This window comes from Phaeoacremonium minimum, assembly GCF_000392275.1.
Source record: "Phaeoacremonium minimum UCRPA7 unplaced genomic scaffold PA7_03_scaffold_442, whole genome shotgun sequence".
Classification (NCBI taxonomy): Eukaryota; Fungi; Ascomycota; class Sordariomycetes; order Togniniales; family Togniniaceae; genus Phaeoacremonium; species Phaeoacremonium minimum.
This window is the reverse complement of record NW_006921344.1, coordinates 189,281-211,490: the sequence shown is the minus strand read 5'-3', so window position 1 is coordinate 211,490 and position 22,210 is coordinate 189,281. Positions and strand designations below refer to the sequence as shown.

General features: G+C 52.4%; 4 protein-coding genes across 4 annotated transcripts; 1 reads left to right on the top strand and 3 right to left on the bottom strand.

The window, feature by feature from the left end:
• Positions 1-1,726: 1,726 nt before the first annotated feature.
• On the bottom strand, positions 1,727-5,320 carry UCRPA7_5920 (putative dna-repair protein rad13 protein; the record flags this gene model as incomplete). Its single annotated transcript, XM_007918463.1, has 1 exon — positions 1,727-5,320. The coding sequence occupies one exon, from the start codon at positions 5,318-5,320 to the stop codon at positions 1,727-1,729; it is 3,594 nt and encodes a 1,197-aa protein (XP_007916654.1).
• A 1,389-nt stretch (positions 5,321-6,709) lies between these two features.
• Positions 6,710-8,060, bottom strand: UCRPA7_5919 (putative sphingolipid long chain base-responsive protein lsp1 protein; the record flags this gene model as incomplete). The annotated part of the gene is made up of 5 exons (XM_007918462.1): positions 6,710-7,323; positions 7,384-7,567; positions 7,631-7,773; positions 7,872-7,932; positions 8,004-8,060. 5 exons carry the CDS (start codon positions 8,058-8,060, stop codon positions 6,710-6,712), a joined length of 1,059 nt encoding a protein of 352 aa, XP_007916653.1.
• A 3,011-nt stretch (positions 8,061-11,071) lies between these two features.
• On the top strand, positions 11,072-13,579 carry UCRPA7_5918 (putative set domain-containing protein; the record flags this gene model as incomplete). The annotated part of the gene is made up of 1 exon (XM_007918461.1): positions 11,072-13,579. The coding sequence occupies one exon, from the start codon at positions 11,072-11,074 to the stop codon at positions 13,577-13,579; it is 2,508 nt and encodes an 835-aa protein (XP_007916652.1).
• Positions 13,580-14,881: 1,302 nt separating this feature from the next.
• Positions 14,882-16,297, bottom strand: UCRPA7_5917 (putative serine threonine-protein phosphatase pp-z protein; the record flags this gene model as incomplete). The annotated part of the gene is made up of 3 exons (XM_007918460.1): positions 14,882-14,890; positions 14,968-15,120; positions 15,173-16,297. 3 exons carry the CDS (start codon positions 16,295-16,297, stop codon positions 14,882-14,884), a joined length of 1,287 nt encoding a protein of 428 aa, XP_007916651.1.
• Positions 16,298-22,210: the final 5,913 nt, after the last annotated feature.

Genomic DNA, 22,210 nt, shown 5'->3' with positions numbered 1-22,210 from the left:
TGTGTTATTATTCAATGTGGATTAAGAAGTCGACGATTGACGAGGCGTCCACCCAAATAATATGACGATTGAGATGAGGGGTATCTGGAGATAAGTACGGTTGTTGTACTTGCTGGTAAGGCTGCGAGAGATGTGACGTGACGTCAATGGCGGTAGAGCTGTTCACAGGCTGAATAGGGATGTAAGGAACTTGTTGCGTTATGTATTGCAGTGTTGGTAGATGTGGATTGGATTGGATTGAATTGAGTTGAATATAGAAAGGGGAATTGAGATGAGCTGGAGACGGGCAGGGACGGTGATATTTGTACCTGAGCATCTGTCTCATACAATCTCATCTCGGCGTGTAGACAACGAGTGCCCTGCAGGGCTGTCGCATTGACAAAGACCATAATTAGAGCACTCTACGCATGTTTGTCGATAGAGTTCAACAGCTAGACCACTTGGCGCCCGCCGCTAGAGTTTCTTCTTCTGCATGTGTTATTAAGCCGCCGGAGCGGGCCAAGCATCCAAGTCCAACGCGAACAGCGAACCGCTGTAATTGGGCCTGCCAATACTCACAGCGCAGCGGGAGACATCTCTTGCTAAGAGCTCCATAATCAGATCTTCTGATTGAGTGCATGGCGGTGGCGCCGCTACGGCAAGCAGGCTTGCGTATTCGCCAGTATCTAAGCTATCGCACGGTACAATCTCTCCGGTGGTCTTGACAGAGCGAACTCTCGGACTTCACGATGGCCCCCTGACAAACTACCTGGTACTGCACAGTAGATGGTTTCGATTGATTTCTAGGCGCGGGTGAGCGCGAATATCCACCTGGGCAGACCAAGATAATTCTTGGCAGAAGATCTTGAGCAGCGAAACTGTTTAGGTAAGTGGTAGACGGTAATGTACATATAAGCTCATTAGTCAGGCTCGCGTATGTTAGCAGGCCAAAAGGCGAGCGGGCAGGGGCTAAAGCGCGAAGCGCCGAAGGATGACGGATCTCGAATGCAGCCCCGCGGATTGCCCCAATTCAGACTCTTAGACGAGGTCTCTCAACCTAACCTTAGGTAATCGACATACCACTACCCCGGAGATAAGTCATCACTAACATAAGATGCCGCTTTCTCCATCTCAAGTGACGAGAATAACTCTATACGCAAGGTCTCGATACACGTAAATCTACTTGTTCATTAACTCCCGGATTCAAGCTAGGATTCTCGTATGTTTAACTGTTCTGCAAGTGCTTCTGGAATAAATTGGCGAGTGTTGACAACTTCTATGGGTTGATGAAGAGTTCTTCCCCCTCCGCCTCGTTCAGGATTGGTTTGAGTTGGTCGAATATGAGCAAGCATTATCTCATCTAATTCAGACACTCAGCCTTCATGAAACTCTCTTTTCAAATATCATTGTCTTTAATCTCTGTGTCGCGCGCCATTTTGCCACAATATTCAAACGAAAATTCGAAATGAATAGAGACTCCACGCATGGAAGACCGACTAGAGTAGATATTGAATCTATGATGATAAAAACGTCTGCAAAAGGGTGTCAAGTCCACACCAGGCATATGCTAGAATCCTAACGACTAAGCTGAGTGAGTGATGTCGTTTTGGAAATTGAAAATTCAACAATCTACGTATTTTCAATGTGCCACAGGTCTTCGAAGAACATACGTCTATCCTTCTACTACACGAGATCGGGTTGAAAATACGATATCGCGTATATCTGATATGGAGACCAGCACACGAGTCTAGGCCTTCGCTTTCTTCCCTCTGGCTTTCCTTCGACCCTTTCCCCGGGCATCGTCATTTTCGGATGCCTCACCCTCGTCAGGGATGTCTACTTCGTCGTTATTGAAAGCATTGGTACGGGCCTTTCGTTTCTTCGTGGGCGCGACCGCCTCTGATGAGACATCTTCATCTATTGAAGACTCAGCCCCAGCCTTCGCCCGAAGCCGACTCACAGCTTCAGCCATGCGCTTGCTTCCCTTGACTCGCTGCCTCGGCGCGAAGGATTCCTTTGTTCCTACACCAACTCCTCCCTCGAAATAGCGAGTGATGTTACTCTGAGTGCCCTCAACTCCCCGTCTGTTCATATCCTTGATGACTGGTACTAACACCTCATCTGTCCGCTCCTGGCTCCATCCAATGGTTGCCATGAGGAACTGGCGTAGGCCTTCCAAGTCCGGCACACCCCATTGAAACTGCTCCGGGTTTTTGTCGGTCTCAGGGTTCAGGTATGCCTCAGCCACGGCGGGATTTGGAAATCCAGGGGGTAAGAAGAGTTTCTTCGCTTGCGACTTCCGAAACTTTCTGCGGAAAGAAGAGCTGGCATCTGCCTCCTTGGGCCGGTTCTGGACTTGAACATCTTGCCACCAGTCTCGAAATTCTTTCAGCCCGTCCCTACCAGGGAACTCAGAGAGAATCTCAACCGCTGTAACCGGACCAATGCCCGGGAGACCTTCAGTGTAATCAGAGCCAAGAAGTTGGGCAATTGCAATGAGTTGGTCCCGTGACAGCGACAACTCCTTCTCAAGATCGGAACTGAGATAGCATTCGACGAACTTATTACTGTTGAACATGTTCTTGTACACTCTTGTGCCGCCGAATAGAAATGTATCCGAATCATCGGTAACGATGCCATCCACAAGACCTAGCTGCACAAGCTCGGCGCATTGAGCCTCTGCTTCCATGGGCGCTGTGACATAGGGAATGCCAAACAAGCGTAGCAGAGACTGGCACTCGGTTACCATGATTTGAGTGACCTCATCCGCGTCTCGACGATCTTTCTTCTGTTGACTTCGTAGAGCACGTAACTCTCTCTCATAGTCTTCTTGGTTTTGCCGTTCTGGCTTGTTATTCAGCTGGCTTGCAAACCGAGCATGCTCTTCAGCTTCTTCAGCCATCTGTACCAGAAGCTCCTCTTCCTCGGGGTCGCTGAACTCATCGTATTCAACGTCCCCGAAGAGGTCATCGTCATCAGGGGCAGTGGCTATGCCCTCTACTCTCTCTTGTTGTACGATTGGTGGTGTAGGAACTGTGACGTCTTCGAATTCCACCTCGGCAGAATCTTCAGGTTGAAGTGATACAGGTTCTTCTGTAATAGATGGCTGGTCCGTCACACTCACATCTTCAAATTCCATCTCCGGTGACGGAGAGCGATCTTGAGCGTCATCGTGGACGGGGGACTTGGCTGTCTCCAGCTCAAGGCTATGCTCGTCCTCTTTCTCTTCAAGTAAGGTTGGTGAATCATTCTTCTCTATACTCCCCTCAGTGACAGCCGCCTCAACTTCCACAGATGATGGCGATGGTGTCTTCTCTGGTAATTTGGTCACCTTCGGTGGTGGCGCGTCCACAATCTCCACATCGCTGTCATTGTCATCAGAAGACTCAATCTCAACGATCTCGCTGCGCTGTTTTCGCTGCCACTGTCGTCGTTCCTCTGACACGAGTTCTTGATCTTCCTCATTGATCTCCTTCTCGATTTCCTGTTGCTGTTTCACAGAGTCTCTTATGTCGACATCGTTATTTATCATCCAAGGTGGCAGCGGCCTAGGCGCGTCATCGACTGGCTCCTTCTCGAAGCCGCCTTCCAGCTCTTCGCTGTCGGACGGTATTTCGAAGCCACCAGCGTCAGCGGAGTTTTCTGTCATCTTCGACTTTTCTGCAGGCTTCTTCTCGAATATCGAAGTTCGCCAGTTGAGCTTCTCAAATGGCAGCGGACCGTCGAATGGATTCTTGACATTTGGCCTTACAGGTGCCTTCGGCTGTGGCTGGACCTTCTTTTGCTTTCTTGCGGTAGCTAAAGCTGTCCTGAAATCCACATCACTGTCGCTGCTTGCGTCGCTCTCCCTCCTCCGAGGAACGGCAGCATTTGCTCTATTGTTGACAATATGTGCAACCATTCGGCCGCTAGAAGATGTTATTGGCTTGGGTACATCCACAGCCTTTTGAGTCCATTCAGGCATGGGAACATCCTCGAACTCCTCTTCTTCCTCCTCTTCAGTCTGCCCACCAACACCGTGCTGAGTTCGCAACGACATCGCAATTGCGCGGTTAAGATCTTCATCCTCATCAGCAAGTAGTTGATCTTCTTGCGGTTGACTGCCAAAAAGATCTTCTTGTGCGGGCTCTCCATCAATGAACATTGAATCCTCAACCAAATCATCAGCATTATCGAGCTCGTGCCTGACATTGCCTTTTAATTTTGGTAGGCGGTTGAGCCCTTCAATTGGGACATCCTCGAAGTCATCATCTTCATCCTCCGGTTCTTGCTCCTCTTCCTTGGTCTGGTATTGAAATTGTAGAGCATCCACATCGATCGGTTTTTGATAGGAACCGCGATCCTTGTCTGTGCTCACAACCCCCAGTGCCCATCCACCCTCGACACCATCGTTCTTGACCAGAATGTACTCCCTGTTCTTCTCTCCAGCAATGCGCCCGCCGCCGCCCATTGTCAAATCCGTTCCAGCCATGTTCATCTCAAACATAAGTCGCTGTGTCAAGTGATTTCTCTCCTTGACACGCTCAATCTGGAACCTCGAGAAAGCCATGCGGTCCGGAAACATATCGTCGAGTTGCTCCTTGCTCAGACCCATTCTCAAACGACTTCTTATCCTTGCCGCATTGAGAATGTTATATCGGTCTGGTGGCGGCAGGCTCTTGAAGAATTCGCCATCAAAATCAATCTTACTGAAGTCGTACAGATTGATATCCTCGCCGTTGTGAAATTGTCTCGCATACTCTTCCAGCTCTTCAACACTCATGATGCGCGGATCCTCAGGCTTGCCCATCGCCTCGATACCATTCTGAAGCTCTGGCAGATGATACTGGTCTTGCTTGAAGAACTTCCTATTCTTCTGCCGCTCCTGCTTCGACGAGAAGGCCTCGTCCGCATACACTACATTCTCCATATCCGGCAGCGCCTCGCCCGCCTCCTCTTCTACCACCGGCTCCGCCTCGCGCTGCCTCCTCTTATCGTCCTCCTCCTCGGCGATGCGCTGCATCTGCACGGCAAGCAGCTTCCCGGCCGTGCGGACGGCATCCTCGCGGCGACCCTCCCTGCGGCGGCGGCGGCCCTGCAGCGTGGCGCGCTTGAGGGCGGGCGCGCCGCCGTCGAAGACGAAGACGGGCAGGATGCCGAACCACAGCAGCTTGCAGAGGCGGCGGAAGAAGCCGACGACGTGCGAGTTGCGCAGGGCGTTGCCCTCCTTGTCGCGCACGGCCTTGAGGAACTGGTAGATCCAGATGGAGGCGTCGACGGCGAGGCGCTTGCGGTTGAGCGTCGCGAGGTTCGTGGGCCGCGCGCACGGCTGCAGGACCTGCCAGAGGCCGTTGACACCCATGGTGGGCGGTGCGCTGATGGGTCTGGCCCGGCTTCTCTAGATGGGGTATGTGCGCGGATGGAGAGGTCGAGATACCCAGGTTGATCGGGGTAGCGACTGCGCGGGGAGTCAGTCTCTCAGCCTGCAGTAAGAGTTTGGTGCATCGTGACAGCCGTTGTTTGTGCTCTAGCGACGCGACCACAATGAGAAGTTCCTAGAAGGTACACAATTCAGCGATGAATGGTGTTTCGTGAAATGAAGAATCTTTCATCAAGACTTTACGATCCGCCCCCGCCGCCTCAGCAGCTATGAATCACCGCGTGCCGTTCCTCAGCGCTGACCGACGTGCCCGCCTATCAATTTGTCGCTTTTACCCCACCAGCGTCATCACTGCCTGGACTTCTTCACGCTGTCACGGGACAGGCTAGACGCTAAGGTGGGCTATACTATAGCGATTTAATAGCCTAGCCCGAGGGACGGAATCCGCGAATGCAGGCACTTCTCTTGCTTCTGCGCAGGGCGAGGCAGCTCTTCACAACCGCCACGCCGCCGCCAGGAGACACAATGGACAAAGATGAAGCCTCCGGGTTTCTTACGTCTCTGCTGAACAGGAACTTGAGGATCACCACCTCGGACGGGCGCATGTTCTGGGGCCAGTTTAAGTGCACTGACCCGGTCTGTGAAATCTTGTGCGCAGCCTAGGGAGTCGGCTCTTATACTGATACTTCTTTGCAGGATCGCAACATTGTACTCTCACACACATATGAGTATCGCCAACCATCTCCGCAGCAGAGAGCCAAGGAGGCAGAGAAGACCGGGGCTTCCGGAAGCGTTACGATGGATCTGATTTCCCGGTATCTCGGCTTGGTGGTGGTCCCTGGACAGCACATCAACAAGATTGAGCTTGAGGAATTCGCCAGCCAGATGAAAAGGGCATGAGCGCAATGCAGCTGGTGGACGAAGAAACCGTCAGTTGACAACGAAAGAGTCCGACTTTAGCGACCGGAATGGGCAGATCACAACTTAAACAGCCAAAAGCCCTGAATATAGCTTCATGCGGGAACTTTTTTCACGATAAATCATTCACAATGATACCCCATCTCTTAGATACTCAGACATTTGTTCTCTACCAAAATTCCTTTTTCAAAGGCAGCAAAGAGCTATTTGTAATAGTACACAAAAACAGTACGTTGTTTTAGAAACGTGTGAGCGTCCAAACCTCCATAATCCCCACAATCCCAGTTATTTGTCCCTGGCACCCCGTTGAAGCTGCCGGAACCAAAGAATCAAAACACCCGGATGAATGCTGCAGAAACCCCAATAAACATGTGCAAAGTACCTGAAAGTTCAGAATAGACTCGGAATGGAAGTTCTCCTTCCTATAATCTTTTAGTGCAAGAGGGAATAGACTTAAGCAGCAATGGCCTCAGTACGTCCTCGACTCTCGCCATTCAGGCCCTCGCTGTGGGCATCTTCCTCGTCCTCGTCTTCATCCTCATCATAGTCCTCTCCCTTGTGGTGCTCAGCAGGTACCCAGGAGTCCCGATCGTTAAGCGGGGCATCCTGGCCAGACAAGTCGTGGCCCTCACGGTTCTTGATGTTGTTGCGACGGCGCTGGGAGAGATTCCTGGCGCGAGTAGACAGCTTGGAGTGAACAGCAGCATTCTGGGTCACCCAGTTTGTGAGGGAATCCTCGCAGTCCTGAATGATGGCCTTGCTGGCCTCATACCCGTCATAGGCTGCGCGGGTCTCACCAGGAGTGACAGGGGTATCGTCGATGAGCTCAAGCAAGTGCTTGCCATATCCAGCAATGATGGCCACCTTCTCGCAGTGCTCCCGCAGAGCATCGAACTGGTAGGTATAGGCCGCCTTGATCTTCTCACGGGTGATGTTGGACAGCTGAGCCTCGGCCACAAGGGACTCGGCCTCTGCGCGAACAAGCTCCTGCTCGAGGACAACGATCTTCGGCGAGTTCGGCTCCTTGTACTTCAACTGAGCGATCTGGTCGGTGATCTTCTGCTTGCCTGAGAAGGGGTCAGCTGTGTGCTCCAAATGATCAATTGCTGCCCGACATCAAAACTTACGGTCTCTGCTCGGCTGCACTGAGGCCTCGATATTTCTAATACTCTTCATAGTGACACGGTACTGGTCGTAGCGGTCGACGTATTGGTCTTCCAGCTCGCCGATCTCATAGAGCAAGACACCCAACTTGTCCGTGACATCCGAGACATCCTCGTCGCAGGCCTCGCCCCAGATGGAGAGTTGTTGCTAGAAGCGTGTTAATTTTGTCTGAAAGCGGCCAGCAAGCAGAAAGCGAGTCTCTCGACATACAGCAACATCCATTCTCTCCTTGGCGACAGTCTCTAGACTGCGCATGACATTCTTCTCCATCTTCACCAGCTGTGTGAGCTTCTTGGCCAGATCTGGGCCAAAGGCGCCGGCAGCGTTGCGTCGGAGAGCATGGCCTAGACCGCCTGTTAATTGAATTGGTCACGAAAGCGACACCCGTGAAGAAACATGGTAGTTTCAACTCAGGGCGCCGCAAAAGCGATGGGATGTATTGTTAACTCACCGAAACCGCCGCGACCGAAGAGGCGGCCAGACTTGGTGGTGGAAGGCGGCGGGGGAGGGTTCTGTGGCCCAAGAGTTAAATTACTGTGTACGTGTGCGCGCGCGGATTCCTCGCAAAGCGAATTGAACTCACCTGGATCTGGGACGCAGTCGGCGCCCTGGTCTGGCGCATGGAGTATGTGCGATGCATGATGGCGGCTTGGGCTGTTTGAGCTTTTTGTGGTGTTTGTAGTTGGGAGGTTGATGCGGGGTGGACAGGAAATTGTGTAGGCAGCTAGGAATCGCCAAACGATGACGCTTTAAGCAGAGCAGGGGAGGAAATAGATTAAGGTTCTACCAGAGCGGTAGGTTTTGGGCAGGGGAGGGTGATGGTATTAATATGCGACAGAAAAGTTGGTGGAGAGAGGTGAAGAGTGCGTGTTGATGATGCGACACGGGCTGTTGACCTGACAGACCAGAGAGACCAGAGACAGAGAGACCAGAGAGTGGATGTGGATGGGCGATGATGCTGATGAGCGAATGAATGGGGAGATGGGACGATGCTGGTTGCTGTGCTCTGCTCCTCTGCTCATCGCCGACGACGTCATCAGCATCCCTCGCAACGGGGCTAGTGATGTCTAGCAAATGCCTAGCACGAGCCCCCCTGCGGCCCTCGCGGCCCCTAGAGCAGCCTCGAGCAGCACAACTGAGGACTAGCGCCGTCTGCTTGCTTCTGTTTCCGGCGGGCTGTGCAAGCCAGTTCGCCCTCTGCAGGCGGAAATGATTGACGGGCGCAGAGAAGCTTCAGCCAGGCCAGGTTCCTGCACCCACCCTTGATCTCTCTCTGCACCACCTGCTTTACCTCCATGCCCACTTCGATGCCTGATGCGGCAGCTTCTTCAGGTGGATGTCATCAGGTACGACCTTGGGCAGGGGTTCTGCACTGCATTGATTATGAGAGACTTGGGGATATGAGACTCTCCCAAGTCAAGAAACCACAAAGTGAAGTTTTGGTATTATAATATGCAGGCGTTGGCACGGCAGACATAGGTTTCTCACTTGTTTGCAATATAGTCAAGTCAGGTCAAGGAGCATAAATACTATGCATACATTATGTCAATTGTAACACAGTCCATGTTTGAGTTGAATATCGCCAGCTTTCCAACTTTCCTCACTCCGTCATATCTCTAGGTTCGAATTCCGTGGATCCCGAGGCAGCTGAGCTATTGAGCTACTATGTACCTTTGTATGCTGCCATGGTAGAAGAGCTCGTCATCGCGCCGAAGAGGCGCCCGGTGGGCCGTTGCTCGATCGAGGTCCGGCACTTGCCGGGATCACCTCCAGAGGAAGATCATCACTGGGACATATAGTAATTACCCCCTGCCCCGCGTGACTAGGTAGCCTACTAAGCTACCACTTACACCCGTCATGTACCTAAGTAAAAACATTAGATACTCTCATATGCCAGACATATAACCAAGTTCTAGATCGCCAGATGCTTCACATACATCATGCTGTGTCAATACTGGCGTCAACTTACTCTGGCGTGCATCTTGGTTGGCTGTACAGCAAACTCAAAAAGACACGACTATCTACATACTTCAGCAGATAGACAGTGCAACACACTAGACATTGCCCACAAAATTCCTTTCATAGATTATCTTGTTCCCAATTGTACCTTACTTTGCTTGTTTGTAATTTTCTCTCTTTTTATTTATTTGATCAAATTTAGCTCAGATCACTCTGTCCAATACACCATAAGATACACAGTGAGACATAATACCATTGTGTCTCTTCACAGTAACCAATTCAACATAGTAAAGTGTTCTTAATCAATAGTCCTCTTTCTGATTCTCCCTCTTTATATTTGTAATATTTGGAGGTTGTTAAGTCTTTGGTCTAGATTAGACATGTTGCAGTGTTGGTCCGCTCCTTCCAGGTAGCCATACCTATCTATGTAGTCACGTGGCCTACCCCAGAATTCCTATTTCGGCAGGCAATGAATCCACCCTGGACCCTGGGCGCGTTCTTACCTTACTCCATCCACCCTTCAACGCGTCGCAAATTGTAACAGCCTCATTCACGCCTCCCCATCGTCCAGCAGTGCAGTCTTGGCCCCGGATTGAGTATCGCATCATCCTGCTTACCCAAATTCCGCCAGGTGTTACTTGATCACGGCCATATCTGACCCGACCTGAGGGCTCTGTTGATCCTAGGGGCTCATATCCGGCTGCCTTTACATAAGCATCTACCCTATCCTCGCTCACTGCATCTCAAAAGAAGCATGAATAATCACGCTCGATAATCTTCTTCTTTCATCACTGTGGTCTGGGATTTGAAGGATTGGGCCTGAGAGGGCTAGTCAAGGACTTGAAGCCATGTCGCCGCCAGCTCTGATCTCCGGTATGAGCATCGATCTCACCGGCGATAGTGATACGGAACCCACAACGACCTGGAAGGAGACGAGACAGTCTCTGGCCGGTTTAATATCATCTGGCGCTCCGTACGCCGATGCTCGCTTTGAATGGGCTGGCCGCCAGGAGGCCAGTCCCTCGGCCAAGCGCGCATCGATCTCCAAATTACTCAACGATCCCGGAACTGCCTCCCCAACCCAGTTCAGCTCATCCAAGATAAGCCTCTCCTCTTTGACGGCATTCTCTTTAGATGGAACTGGTCCAGAGACGCCGAGTTCCGTGGGAAAAGGATCTACTCACACGACGCCAAACTCAAGACAGATTCACAGCACTCAGAGAACTCCTAAGCAGACTCCTAACAAAAATGATCTGACATCGGAGAAATTAGAGGCGTCTTTACGCGAGCTCGCTCAAGATGTTTGGAGAGATCACACCAAGCTTGTGAACCACACTTTTCAGACTGCTTGGAAGCAAGTACAGCCTGCCAAGCAGCACCTAAGCGCTACTGCAGACCTAGGAGATCTCGTCTTAGAGCCGTTGGATCCGAAGGTGGTGAAGACTAACGTCATGAGGGTGAAGATGAAGGTAAGTCATATAAATCCCCCTTACACGAGAAATTAAAGACTCTTGTTGAGCTCTCGCGATCTAACTTACTTTGAAGCAACACGGAAAGGAACAAGCTCGCGGAAAGCAGGAGCAGAAGAATTTTGCTTACCAGGTTATTCCCATCAAGTCAAATCGTGAAAGAGTTCCGAAGTATAGATTTCACCATGTTGAAATCTCCAGGAACATCTTGACCCCTAACACAATGCTGAAGTTCGTCCCTCATCTAAGAGATCTTGAGAAGAACGAGGAGGAGCGATACTCCCGCTGGATCCAGGAGCTAGAGACGATGGAGGCACAGTCAGGTTTCAAAGTTAATGCCTTGAACCGGACTCAAAAGATGGCCAAGACTATCCGCGAGGAGACGGCCGCGGAGATCTCGCTTTACCTGGATCGCTGGATAGCAAAGCTGGGCTTAGATAATTGCACGAAGGCGACACTCATCCGGTATATGGCCAGTCATGCTGAGCGAGATGATAAGATGACTCCGCAGCAGAAGTCGAGCATAATCAACTCCTATAGCGACGACGCCGGCTCTCCGCGTGCCGTGAAGACCGCCAAGATGTTCACGGAAGCATTTGACAAAGTTTTCGCCGGGATAGTGTCTCTCGAGAACGTGCTCCTCCTGGACGAGTCAGTAGAGACAATTGTCGACAGCAAGAAATGGGTAAAGGACACAAAAGCCGATAACCCTGGCGGTGAGCAATTGGTGGAGATGGTCGAGCAATGGCTGCAGAGCTACACGATCTTGGGATGCTTGATCTGCTATACTCACTCCTGCGAGCATGGCGAGTATGACGTTGACAACCAAAAACGCACATTCTCCATTGATTCATTCGGCAAGTTCGGCGGCCTGCTTAAGAAGAGGCGCATCGAAGAGCTCAAACTCAGGAAACAGGCCGGAGGAACACCTAAGAAGAACATCGGCCACCCGTGTCAAAATCAATGTTACCGCCTGTACGATGTCGGTAATGACGCGGCGTATATTCGGCCCTGGACTGAGAACGAGACCATGCTTCTACGATGTCTCTATGCATCCCTTGGCGACGGAGGTGTCAAGGCCCCTTGTGCTGCCAGCGTTCTCATGGACCGCACTTGCTGGGAAGTCTGGAGGAAACTCAAGTCTCTCCAGCTGTCACTGCCAGAAGTGGACCCGGCCTCCCTAGAGCCTCCAAAGGTCAAACCGCTAACTTGGTATGACCGCAACAAGAAGGTGCTCCTGGGAGACTGGCAAGATCATACAGTTTCACATGAGCATGCCCGGCGAATGGACCAAGATCCCTGCCGTCATGACGGACCTTGCAACTCCAAGTGTGTATGTGTACAAGCTGGAGTTTTGTGCGAGCGATTCTGTCGATGCACAGCTGAGAACTGCGCGTGGAAGTTTACTGGCTGTGCTTGTCACTCGACAGGAAAGACCTGTGTACAACGTCAAAAGGAAGGCAAACCGTGCATTTGCGTCCAACTAAACCGGGAATGCGATCCTGTTCTCTGCAAAGGCTGTGGAGCGCGAGAGCGAGCTGATCCGCAGAATGCTCAGGATGAGGTCTTACACTCGACTGGATGCCAGAATGTGTCACTTCAGCGAGGAGTATCAAAGACGGTGCTACTAGGAAAATCACAACTCGAAGGCTGTGGATACGGCCTCTTTACGGCAGAGGATATCGCAGGGGACGAGTTTGTGATTGAGTACCTTGGTGAACTAATTACTCACGACGAAGGTGTGCGCCGAGAGGCTCGACGAGGAGACGTCTTCGATGAAGAGTCCAACAGCAGTTACCTCTTCACCTTGCTCGAGCAAGAAGGCATCTGGGTCGACGCAGCCATCTACGGTAACCTCAGTCGCTACATCAACCATGCTTCCGAGCACGACAAGCGAGGCTGCAACATCACGCCCAAGATTTTATACGTCAATGGCGAGTTCCGAATCAAGTTCACGGCCCTGCGAGACATCAAGGCCGGCGAGGAGCTGTTCTTCAACTACGGCGAGAACTTCCCCAACCTCACCAAGAAGCTGCTCGACTCCAAGGAAGGCGCAGACGGCGACGCATCCTCCGCCCCGAGGAAGAACAAGGGTGGGCGGCCGCGCAAGGACGACTCGGCGCGAGGCGGCAAGGCCACGGCGGCCAGGAAGAAGAACAACCGCGGCGCGGCGCGCAAGGACGCCCCCGAGCCCAAGGTCGACTTCGTCGACTCGGATTTTGCTAACCTCAATGACGAGGACGAGGAGGAGGAAGAAGAAGACTACATGCCGGGACGTAACTCGCAGGACGACGGCGACTATAGCGCCTACTCGGAGACCAACCGTCGAGGAGGACGGCGCGCAAGCGGTCGCGGTCGCGGCCGGCCTGGTCGGCCCAGAGGAAGTGGCCGTCGCAGCTACGGCACCAAGCGAAGCGACATGGCGCGAAGAAGCGAGGTGGGCGGCGTGGAGGAGTCCGACTCGGTCGCCGTTGCCGCCGCAGTCACCACTCCGAACCCCGACACGCCCCGCCGGGGCCGTCCCAGGAAGCAGAGATCTCTCGAGGTCGAGGAGACGTCCGAGGAGGTCATTCCCGCGCCGCGGTCCCGGTCGGGCGCGGGCCGAAAGCGCAAGCGAGCGCTCGTGGTCGACTCTGAAGACTCGGATGCGTTCTACTCTGACGATAGTGGCGCCAACCGCTCCGGGAGAAAGAGACAGAAGCCCGCGCGATACCGAGAGGAGGATCAGTGAACGAACTATGGTGTAGCTCTATACGGGCGGCACGATCAGTACGGTGTGGTTTTGGCCCCTTTATACGTGGTAGGAGGAGAGAATGGTGGCGGGGGCCGTGTATAAGTCTAAAACTTGTCTGAACATCTGGAAAGGAGTAAGCTGGGGTGGAGGGCTGGCAAAGTTTCATCACATCATCCACCACGACGAACGATTCTTTCACCATCCAGCAGCCGCCGTTTTGTGGAGGGAATGGCCATCTGGCTCCATTTTCCTCCTGATTCTATTGAACTGATTAGGAATTGTAGATATAAACCAAAGGCTTCAAAGCCTTACTCTTTGTCTTCCTGGTAGCTCAGAAGATATATAGTCGCATAGACTCAAAACTAATTCACATCATGAAACACGGCCTCTTTGTGTAAACGAGTTAGAGTATAGGGGCTGGGGTCCAGGGAAGTGAATATGTGTGCTTTGTGTATACCATACTATAGTACAAGCGGGTCTAATAAGTTGTAAGTATACAACACTACGCGTCATTCCATCACGAAAGCATGGAGAGAATACACTGAGTTTACAAAGTCAAAAGCCAATTGGTGTTGCAATTACTCTCTACCAGAGTATACCCTTGAAGCCAGCTAGAGAAGAGTCCCGAAGCAAGACGCACTTCCAGTTATTCTTAACGTACAACAGCTCTACCCATCTCCTATACCTCCGGGGTAGCCGCCCCCGGAGGTGCGTGCTAGATGCCCCTGCATCACCAGATAATTATTACTCCCAAGTCTGTGAGATGATATTGACCCGAGGGGAAAGGTTCATGGCCCCTTGCCTGCTGAGAATTCTCCTCCTTTTCCACCGACGGGGTGTCGTCTATTTGCTTGCTTGCTTGCTCACTTGCTGGAAGCGTCCCAATGATAAAAATCCACAGATAAGTCAAGGAATGAGTTAAGTCCGTTTCGAATCTCGTTCCAGAAATCCACTGACGACTGGATTGGGGGGAAAAGCCGTTTCTGACCTTGCGAGGGAATAGTCACATCCCCTGGCTCCCGGCATATCTTTGCGGATGGGCCTTCTCTCCTCCTAGATACCAGCGCGCGAGGGCTGACTTTCCAAGCTCTTGGTGACCAGCATCCGGTTTCGCGGGCTGTGTCTTGTGTGAGATCCCACCTATGCCACCGCGAATCGGCCTCCCGACGTTGTGAGCAACATCGTATATCGTGCGGTCATGTTCTCTTGCCTGCTATCACGTTGAGATATCTTGTTACTTCGCCAATACGAAGGCAAATGTAACCTTCACGTCTTCGATGAGATCGCCGATGTGGGCGATTATACACTCTGTGGGTAAACAGCCGCAGGCTATATGACAAGGTAAGCACATATCCAGGAGGACACCATTGATCGATAGAACTTACAGGACTGTTGAGCATGTGGTTTCGCTTGTTTCTACCCTTCTTGATATGGCTCTTCAAAGCGTTCGAGTCAAGAGGCTTCAGCAATTCGAAGCTACACAGAAGTTCCGAAGAAACAGACATAACAGCGCCCCAATTGTCAAATTCACCGCAGTACTATAAAGTCTGTCAGCAAGGACTGAGAAACGAATATAGATAAGAAACTCACGTTCGGAGCACTGAAAACCGTGACGAGAACCCTGTCGTTGAAAAATTCGTAACCGTCTTCAACAACCATGTGCGCACGACAAACAAGATCGAAGTCATGGGTGGTCAAAAAGTCAGTAATAACTTTCTTTCCGAAGCAATAGCTGACACCTCTCTCGTTCGCCTCCCAGTCTTGTTCCATGTCTGCCGGATCTGACCACAGGAGATCGTTCAAGAGGCCGTAGTCGGGGACGTCAGTTGGGCGAGCAATGTTCCTGATGTCGTCCATATGGCTCAAAGCTGGCGAAAGACCACCATGTACACAGAAAATCTTTCCGGCGACAATGGCAGCGATCGGCAGGCAGTTGAACGTATCGATAAACGTCTTCCAGATCTTGACATTGCATCGTCGCTTGCACTCATCGTAGAACCCATAGACCCTTGTCACATTGGCGCATTCGTGGTTTCCTCGGAGAAGGAAGAAGTTCTCCGGATACTTCAGCTTGTAGCACATCAATAGCAGAATAGTCTCCAAAGATTGTTTCCCACGGTCAACGTAGTCGCCAAGGAATAGGAAGTTCGCGCTTGGGGGGAATCCACACATCTCGAACATGCGGATGAGATCAGTGTATTGCCCGTGTACGTCACCGACAATCTTGACAGGTGCATCCAGTTCAAGAAGAGCAGGCTGAGACAGAAAGACTTCCCGAGCTCTGTGGCAAATAGCCACAATTTCCGCGTTCTTAAGACAGACGCTCTTTGTGACTTTGCCGGCGTAGGCGGCATCCAGCAATCGCTTGATATAATCGTCCAGGTCCATCTCCTTGATTTCACCCATGGCAATGTTCGCACCAGTCTCGTCCTTGAGGGATGAAGAGGTGGGGCTCTTCGAGACTGGGTTGATCGTATTCTCTCGCTTGACGAGAATGGATTGTCCGGGCTGCTGTGCTTGCATGTTAGAGTTGGCGCCGGCAGATGGCGGCTGGTCCGAGACGTGGTCAACTTCTCCACATGCCTGAGCCGCGCTCACATCATGGACGCCCGACATCACGGAGGCCGACTGGATAGGAGACGGCGGGGGCTGCGGGTCATCGATCGGGGAGTTCAGTACTCCCGTATCAATTGAGGATGGTGATGTTGGCGACATGCCAGAATCAGAACGACTGATCTTAGAAAGCCCCGACTTGCCGCTCCTTCCAGATTTCATAGAGCCGGCGTCGGACTTATCGTACGGAGTATCCCCATTCGAATATAACGTCGAGTTTCTGGGGCTGTCATTCTTGCCAGCACCTGGTATCTTGGACCTCAGCGAGCGGAATGATCGGGTGGAGTCCTTCGTGTCCGATCTGCTGAATGACGGATATGACTGAAACCCTTCTGCTCCTCTTTCGGCTCCCCCAGAAGCGCCGCTAGACTTGGACGGCGCACCGCCGGAGTCCTTGGAAGGTTGGTTACCCATTGTGCCAGTGCGGGAACGCTCGCTTTATGGTTCTCGCGGGCGGGACAGGCTAGACGGAGTGCGCGTGAGAGGTTTGTGGATCGCCTTGTATAGCCACAATAGCCTGCGCGCTGCACCCGTCTTCGCCGGGAAGGTCTGTGTGTTGCTGCCCCCTTGGAGTCGGTACTAGGGAGGATGGTAAAGTCGGACGAGTACGGCAACGAAGCGCGTGGGGTTGGTAGAGCGTCTTCCCGATAACGCCTCCGTGTTTGAGGATTGGGACGGTATCTGGTGGTAGACGAGGTCGAGTGGTGGCGGTGGTGGTGGTGTGGAAATTAGATTGATGCCGTCACGGCGGTTGTCACCAGATCGAAGCGATGATGGGGATTAGTGAACGAGTCAAAATGTCTTTGCAATCGTCGGCGTCTCTGTAAAGATCGAAGAATATGTCAGCCTTGCTCGCAGCTCGGAGATAAGTTATAGCGCGGACGGGCCGACGGGGTCGTGATGCGTAAAGACGAGGCTCTGTGCCGCCGATAGGCAGCCAAATCGACAAGATCGATCGCGGGTCAGACGGCAAGGACGGGAGGTGCGGGGAGGCATGAGGCATGAGGCATGAGCAGGTGTCTGGAAGGACTTACGAACCGATCACCGAAGGCCAGCAGTCGAGGCGGCCGGAGTCAAAGGCGAACGGAGATGACTGACGTGGTCGACCGATTACAAAAAGCGATGTGCGAGGCGCGATGTCGAGAGCGAGCGAGCGTTGAAAGAAGTCGACGGCGGAGTGTCCGGCGATGGGTCGACTAGACGAGGCTCGACGGGGTAGCGCAGAGGAGATTGTATGGAAAATGCTGGAGGCTGAGGCACGGCAGGATGTGATAAAAGGATGGAGCACTCGTGTCGACCAATGCTGGCTTGGCTACGTCAGGGGACAGTACCCTAGTTGGGGCCAGCTACTGCGTAAGTGTCTGGACGGACCTGCTAGGCTCTCGGCAAGATAACGCAGTGCAGTGCAGTGCAGCGCAGCGCAGCGCAGGTGGCTTTCGGTCAGGTCAGAGAGGGTCCGGGAGAGATGAAGCTGCTGGGCGTCGTTGATGGAGGGAGAAGAGGAGATCGCAGGTCGATGTCAATCTGTTCTGTTCTGTCCACTTCTGGTGTGGTCTGGTCTGGTCGTGGCCTAGGTTAACCAACTGGGTAGTTAATACCACTATGACGCGGAACCGGGCCTGACAAGGCGGGGAGTACTATGCAAGTATACTGCGACGATTTAAGTTTTCCCAGTCCTCGGATTCGGGTTGGTGCGGATTGGCGATCACTCGGTGTCTCTCACTTGGACTTGGAGAGGAGCCCCCTCGAGATTGGCCCTGCTTGGCACAGAGCCCGGCGTTTTGTGAAGAGCTGGGCAGAGCTGAAGACGCCCAAAAGATCCTTCTCTTCACAATTGCAATCGCGAGATGAGATCAGAACCTGCGAAGTGATCTGGTGGAATAGAAGAAGAAGAAGAAGAAGAAGAAGAAGAAAAAGAAAGGTGTTTGCGTCAGTCAGTCAGTCAGTCAGTCAAGTCAAATCGACTGATGATGTGGTGGTTGTAATGTGTTAGCGGAGTCCAGGTATTGACAGGGCAGGCATGTGTAGTGTAATGTAGCAGGAAGCAGGTAGCAGGCGGCACGGGATGATGGGCTGGCTCGGCTGGGTCCAGGCCTGGACTGGGCTGTGCTATGCTAACTGCGTCAACCATAGGTAACCCTGCTTGGCTCCCTGCTACTAGGGATCAAGGGGGACCTATCTCAACCTGGAAGCTGTCAAGGCGTCCCAGCTCATAACCAACCAAAAGGCTACTATTGATACCCACCGATCTCATGCGGTGCCCGAACCGAGTGGACAGAGCACCAGAGCACCAGTAGCGCTGCATCCCGTCGCAATGGTCTACCGGTACTGTAAGTCGTGTGTGCTGGTGGATGGTTGGACGTGTAAATCTAAGGGTAAGGTAGCTATCGTTTCCCACTCTCCCACGCCGCCTGGCTGGCTGGCTGTCTGTCTGTCTCCCGTGCAGCACGGGATGCACGCATGATAGGAAAGAGACATTGCCTTACAGGCTACAGCACGGCAGTGCGCTGGAAATGTCGTACGGCGCCCGCGACGATGCCCTGGACATATACCTGGGTAGCATTCAGTTCGATACCTGCAAGTGCCATTGGGCCAAAACGGGGCACGTGCCCATCAATCTTGGGCTCTGATCCCCAGTGGCCTGTGCTCTCAGGGCCCACGGCACCGGAACCGTCGAGACAAAGGTACTGACTGAGTGATATGTACAGTACCAAATCAGACTGATCAACACTGATGTTAGTATTACCAGACAACCTACGCGCAGTAATAAGAAGCCCCTATCTTCACCTTTCCTTTAGCTAAGGGGATGCGAATGACATTATATTCAGGTCAAAAGCCAATAATACGGTAATCTCTCAGTCTAGCAAAGATCCGGTCTTCAATCTGAAGAGCGGTCGTCTAAAGAAGGCGGGTACCTTACATCAGGGCGCGCCTTCCTCGTGTGAGTGTGAGAGCCTGAGAGGCCTCAATCTCAAGGGAATACCCATCGTCATCGTCATCGTGCCGTCCCGAAGAAGATCTATACAACACCCCATCACACCTTCCCCAGGAAATCATATCTCACATTGCTCTCAGTGCGCAGTGGTGGAAGGAGCAGGCCCTCCGCCGCCTGCGACTGCCGTAAGCAGCAGAGATTCGACAGTGCGCGGTCAGCCACCACGTCCACATGACTTCTCACCTGCAGGCTCTTCCCGGTGCCTCATGCCTCACCGCGCGCCCAAGTGGCTCCCTTCCACGTCCACGTCCACCGTCGCACAGAAATCCGGGGGGCCAAGACGCCTTCTTGACGTTGTGCACGTTGACTTGCATGGCCATCATAGAGCACAATTTCGAATTGACCGCCTTTCTGATGTCTCAGTTGTGGAGTCCCGCAGCTCATGCTTTCCTCAATCCGTGACCGACGTCTGCCGGGTCTGCAGCAAGCAGCAGGCCGTGCTTGCACATCAAATGATTATCTAAGGTAAGCGAAAGGTATGTACCTAAAGCAGGTAGATCGGCCTTGTTCGAGCTTTTGCAAGACTGTTTCCTGGGGGCATACGGCAATGGAGCCCTGAAAGCTCTTTAGCGTCAGGGGCATGTCATCGGCGAAGAGACAGCAATAAGGTGTGACGGCACAACGCATATCGAATGACCCATTGGAAGTCATACTGAAAAGAGATGCCCTCAGGACTTAGTTGCAAAAGCTTCAGACACTTCATGGTGATGACGGGGAGTCTACCGAGCCTCCTGTAACCTGGCACTCTTTTGGTAGTCGCTCTATTGCCGTTTTGTCAAAAGATCCTGCCCCCTGTACTTCTAGTTGTAAGTCCGCGGTAAGATGACGAATAAATCAACTTATTGGCGGCTTTCGAAAACTGCCATACCTTCCAACAAGTCTACATGTCTGGAATTCGGGCTCAATTTGGTTGTTCTTGGCGAGGCACTGTCCCTAGCTAGCTGTTATGGCTAACTGAAGGTTTCCCACCTAATATCTCAGCCGCAGACAGCCTCGTGGTTCACAGTAGTGTCGAAAATGCGCCTTACAGCTGCTGGTTGACCTCGACTTTCTTCCACAAATTACATTGATCTACGTTCAGCGCAATTGTTCTCCATGTGAGTTACAAGTGTAGACATCGGCAAGCTCATGGCCAGGGACGTTGCTGACCGAATGGAGCGACCATTTGAATACGCTGCGCTCTTGCCCCGCCATATCAGACTCCTGAAAGTCACGCAAGATCCGAAGCTCGGCCGACTCCAATTTGAGTTTCTTCCCGTTTCACTTGACGATTTGCCATGCACTTACACCGCCGTGTCGTATCTATGGGGCTCGGCGGTCAAAAGCGAGCGAGTATGGCGCGGCAATGAGTACGTGGAGGTGACAACCTCGGCCATGTCGATCTTGAAGGAGGTGGCTGCCCCTGGCGCGTCATACATATATATGAATGAGCTGCATGCCGATCAGGACATCGAAGCCGAGAGGGACCTGTTTGCTGGCCCGTCTTGGATCTGGATTGATGCTCTATGTATTGACCAACACAACAAGGCTGAGAGGGCCGCTCAGGTCCGTCTGATGCGAGATGTGTTTGCTTCTGCGAGGAAAGTGCTCGCTTGGGTGGATCACGTCCCAGAGTACGATCGCGTCTTGGACTTTGTCGCGGAAGTACACGGGGTGCTCTATGATCTGCGGGAACGCGGACAACCTGTCACTCTGGAAAGCCTCGATACATACCCGGTATGTCAAGATATCTCGTCGTGGAATAGACTTGCAGACTTTCTGCGCAATCCGTGGTTCAGCCGCGTCTGGGTTATTCAAGAGGTCGTTGTCCCCAAGCATGTTGAGCTCAAATGCGGCCCGGTTGCCATGTCCTGGGCATACCTGGCCGAGCTATTGTTGTTACTTAGAGAGCACAATGTGTTGGAACGAATTACCACATTCGAAGAAGGACAGGTTATGACCTCGCCGCACGGGTTTCAGTCAGTACTCAGGGCTTGGTCCATCCGTGTTCTGTTTCATCACGACATCCCGCGTACCTTATCGTCTCTTCTCAATGACTTCTGGAGATACGGCGCAAGTGACGGGCGAGACAAGCTGTTTGCAGTCATTGGCATGGCGACTGATGCAGAAGACTCAGACTTTGAGCCTGACTATACGGTCCCGCAGAATGTCATATTCGAAAGGCTTGCAGCAAGACTACTCACTCGTGATGCTTGTTCGACTCTTATGTTGCACGCTGCAGGAATTGGACTTAGCGGTCGAGACGATAACCTCCCATCATGGGTTGCAGATTGGACCGCCCCGTTTCTAAATACCATGTTTGGTGACAGTAGTTCAGCGGGATATAACACAGGTGGAAATGCGGCCAGCCCATGGGACGCCGTATACGACTCAGCCACGCACACTCTCGAGCTCTCTGGCCACATCATCGACAGCATCACCTGGCTCGCCGAAGCCACCCCTCCAGCCATTTGGCACAGCACAGGGGTGGGAATGAAGGAGTTGATGGCGACGGAACTGGCCAGGATCGAACACATTCGTGCGCAATACCCAGAGAATAAGTATCCCGGAAGCGCGAGTGACTTCTATCCGGAGGTGCTGTCTCGCCTCCTCGTTGCCAACATGTTCCTTTCAGGCCAGAAAGCCCCGACGGAATGCGTTGACGACTTTTTTGCATTTATGAATTTTGCAACTTGGATCTGTCAAGCAACTGCCCAAGATTTGGATGCACCTGACCAGTTGCATGCACCTGAACAAGAATCATTTCTCGATGATATAGAGTACGTGGATGCAGCCCGCCGTTATAAGACTGGAATGAAGGTTGCCATATCGCGAAGGTTCTTCGGGACCGGGAAGCAGTACTCAGGCATAGGATTTCCTGGTATTGGAATTGGTGATCAGGTTTGCCTATTTCGAGGTTTCAATACGCCCTTCATCCTTCGCCGCGGAGACAGTGGCGCATACAAATTAGTAGGAGAGTGTTATATTTACGGCTTGATGAATAAGGAAGGGCTTGCTTTAGGCCCAGAGGAACGTATCAC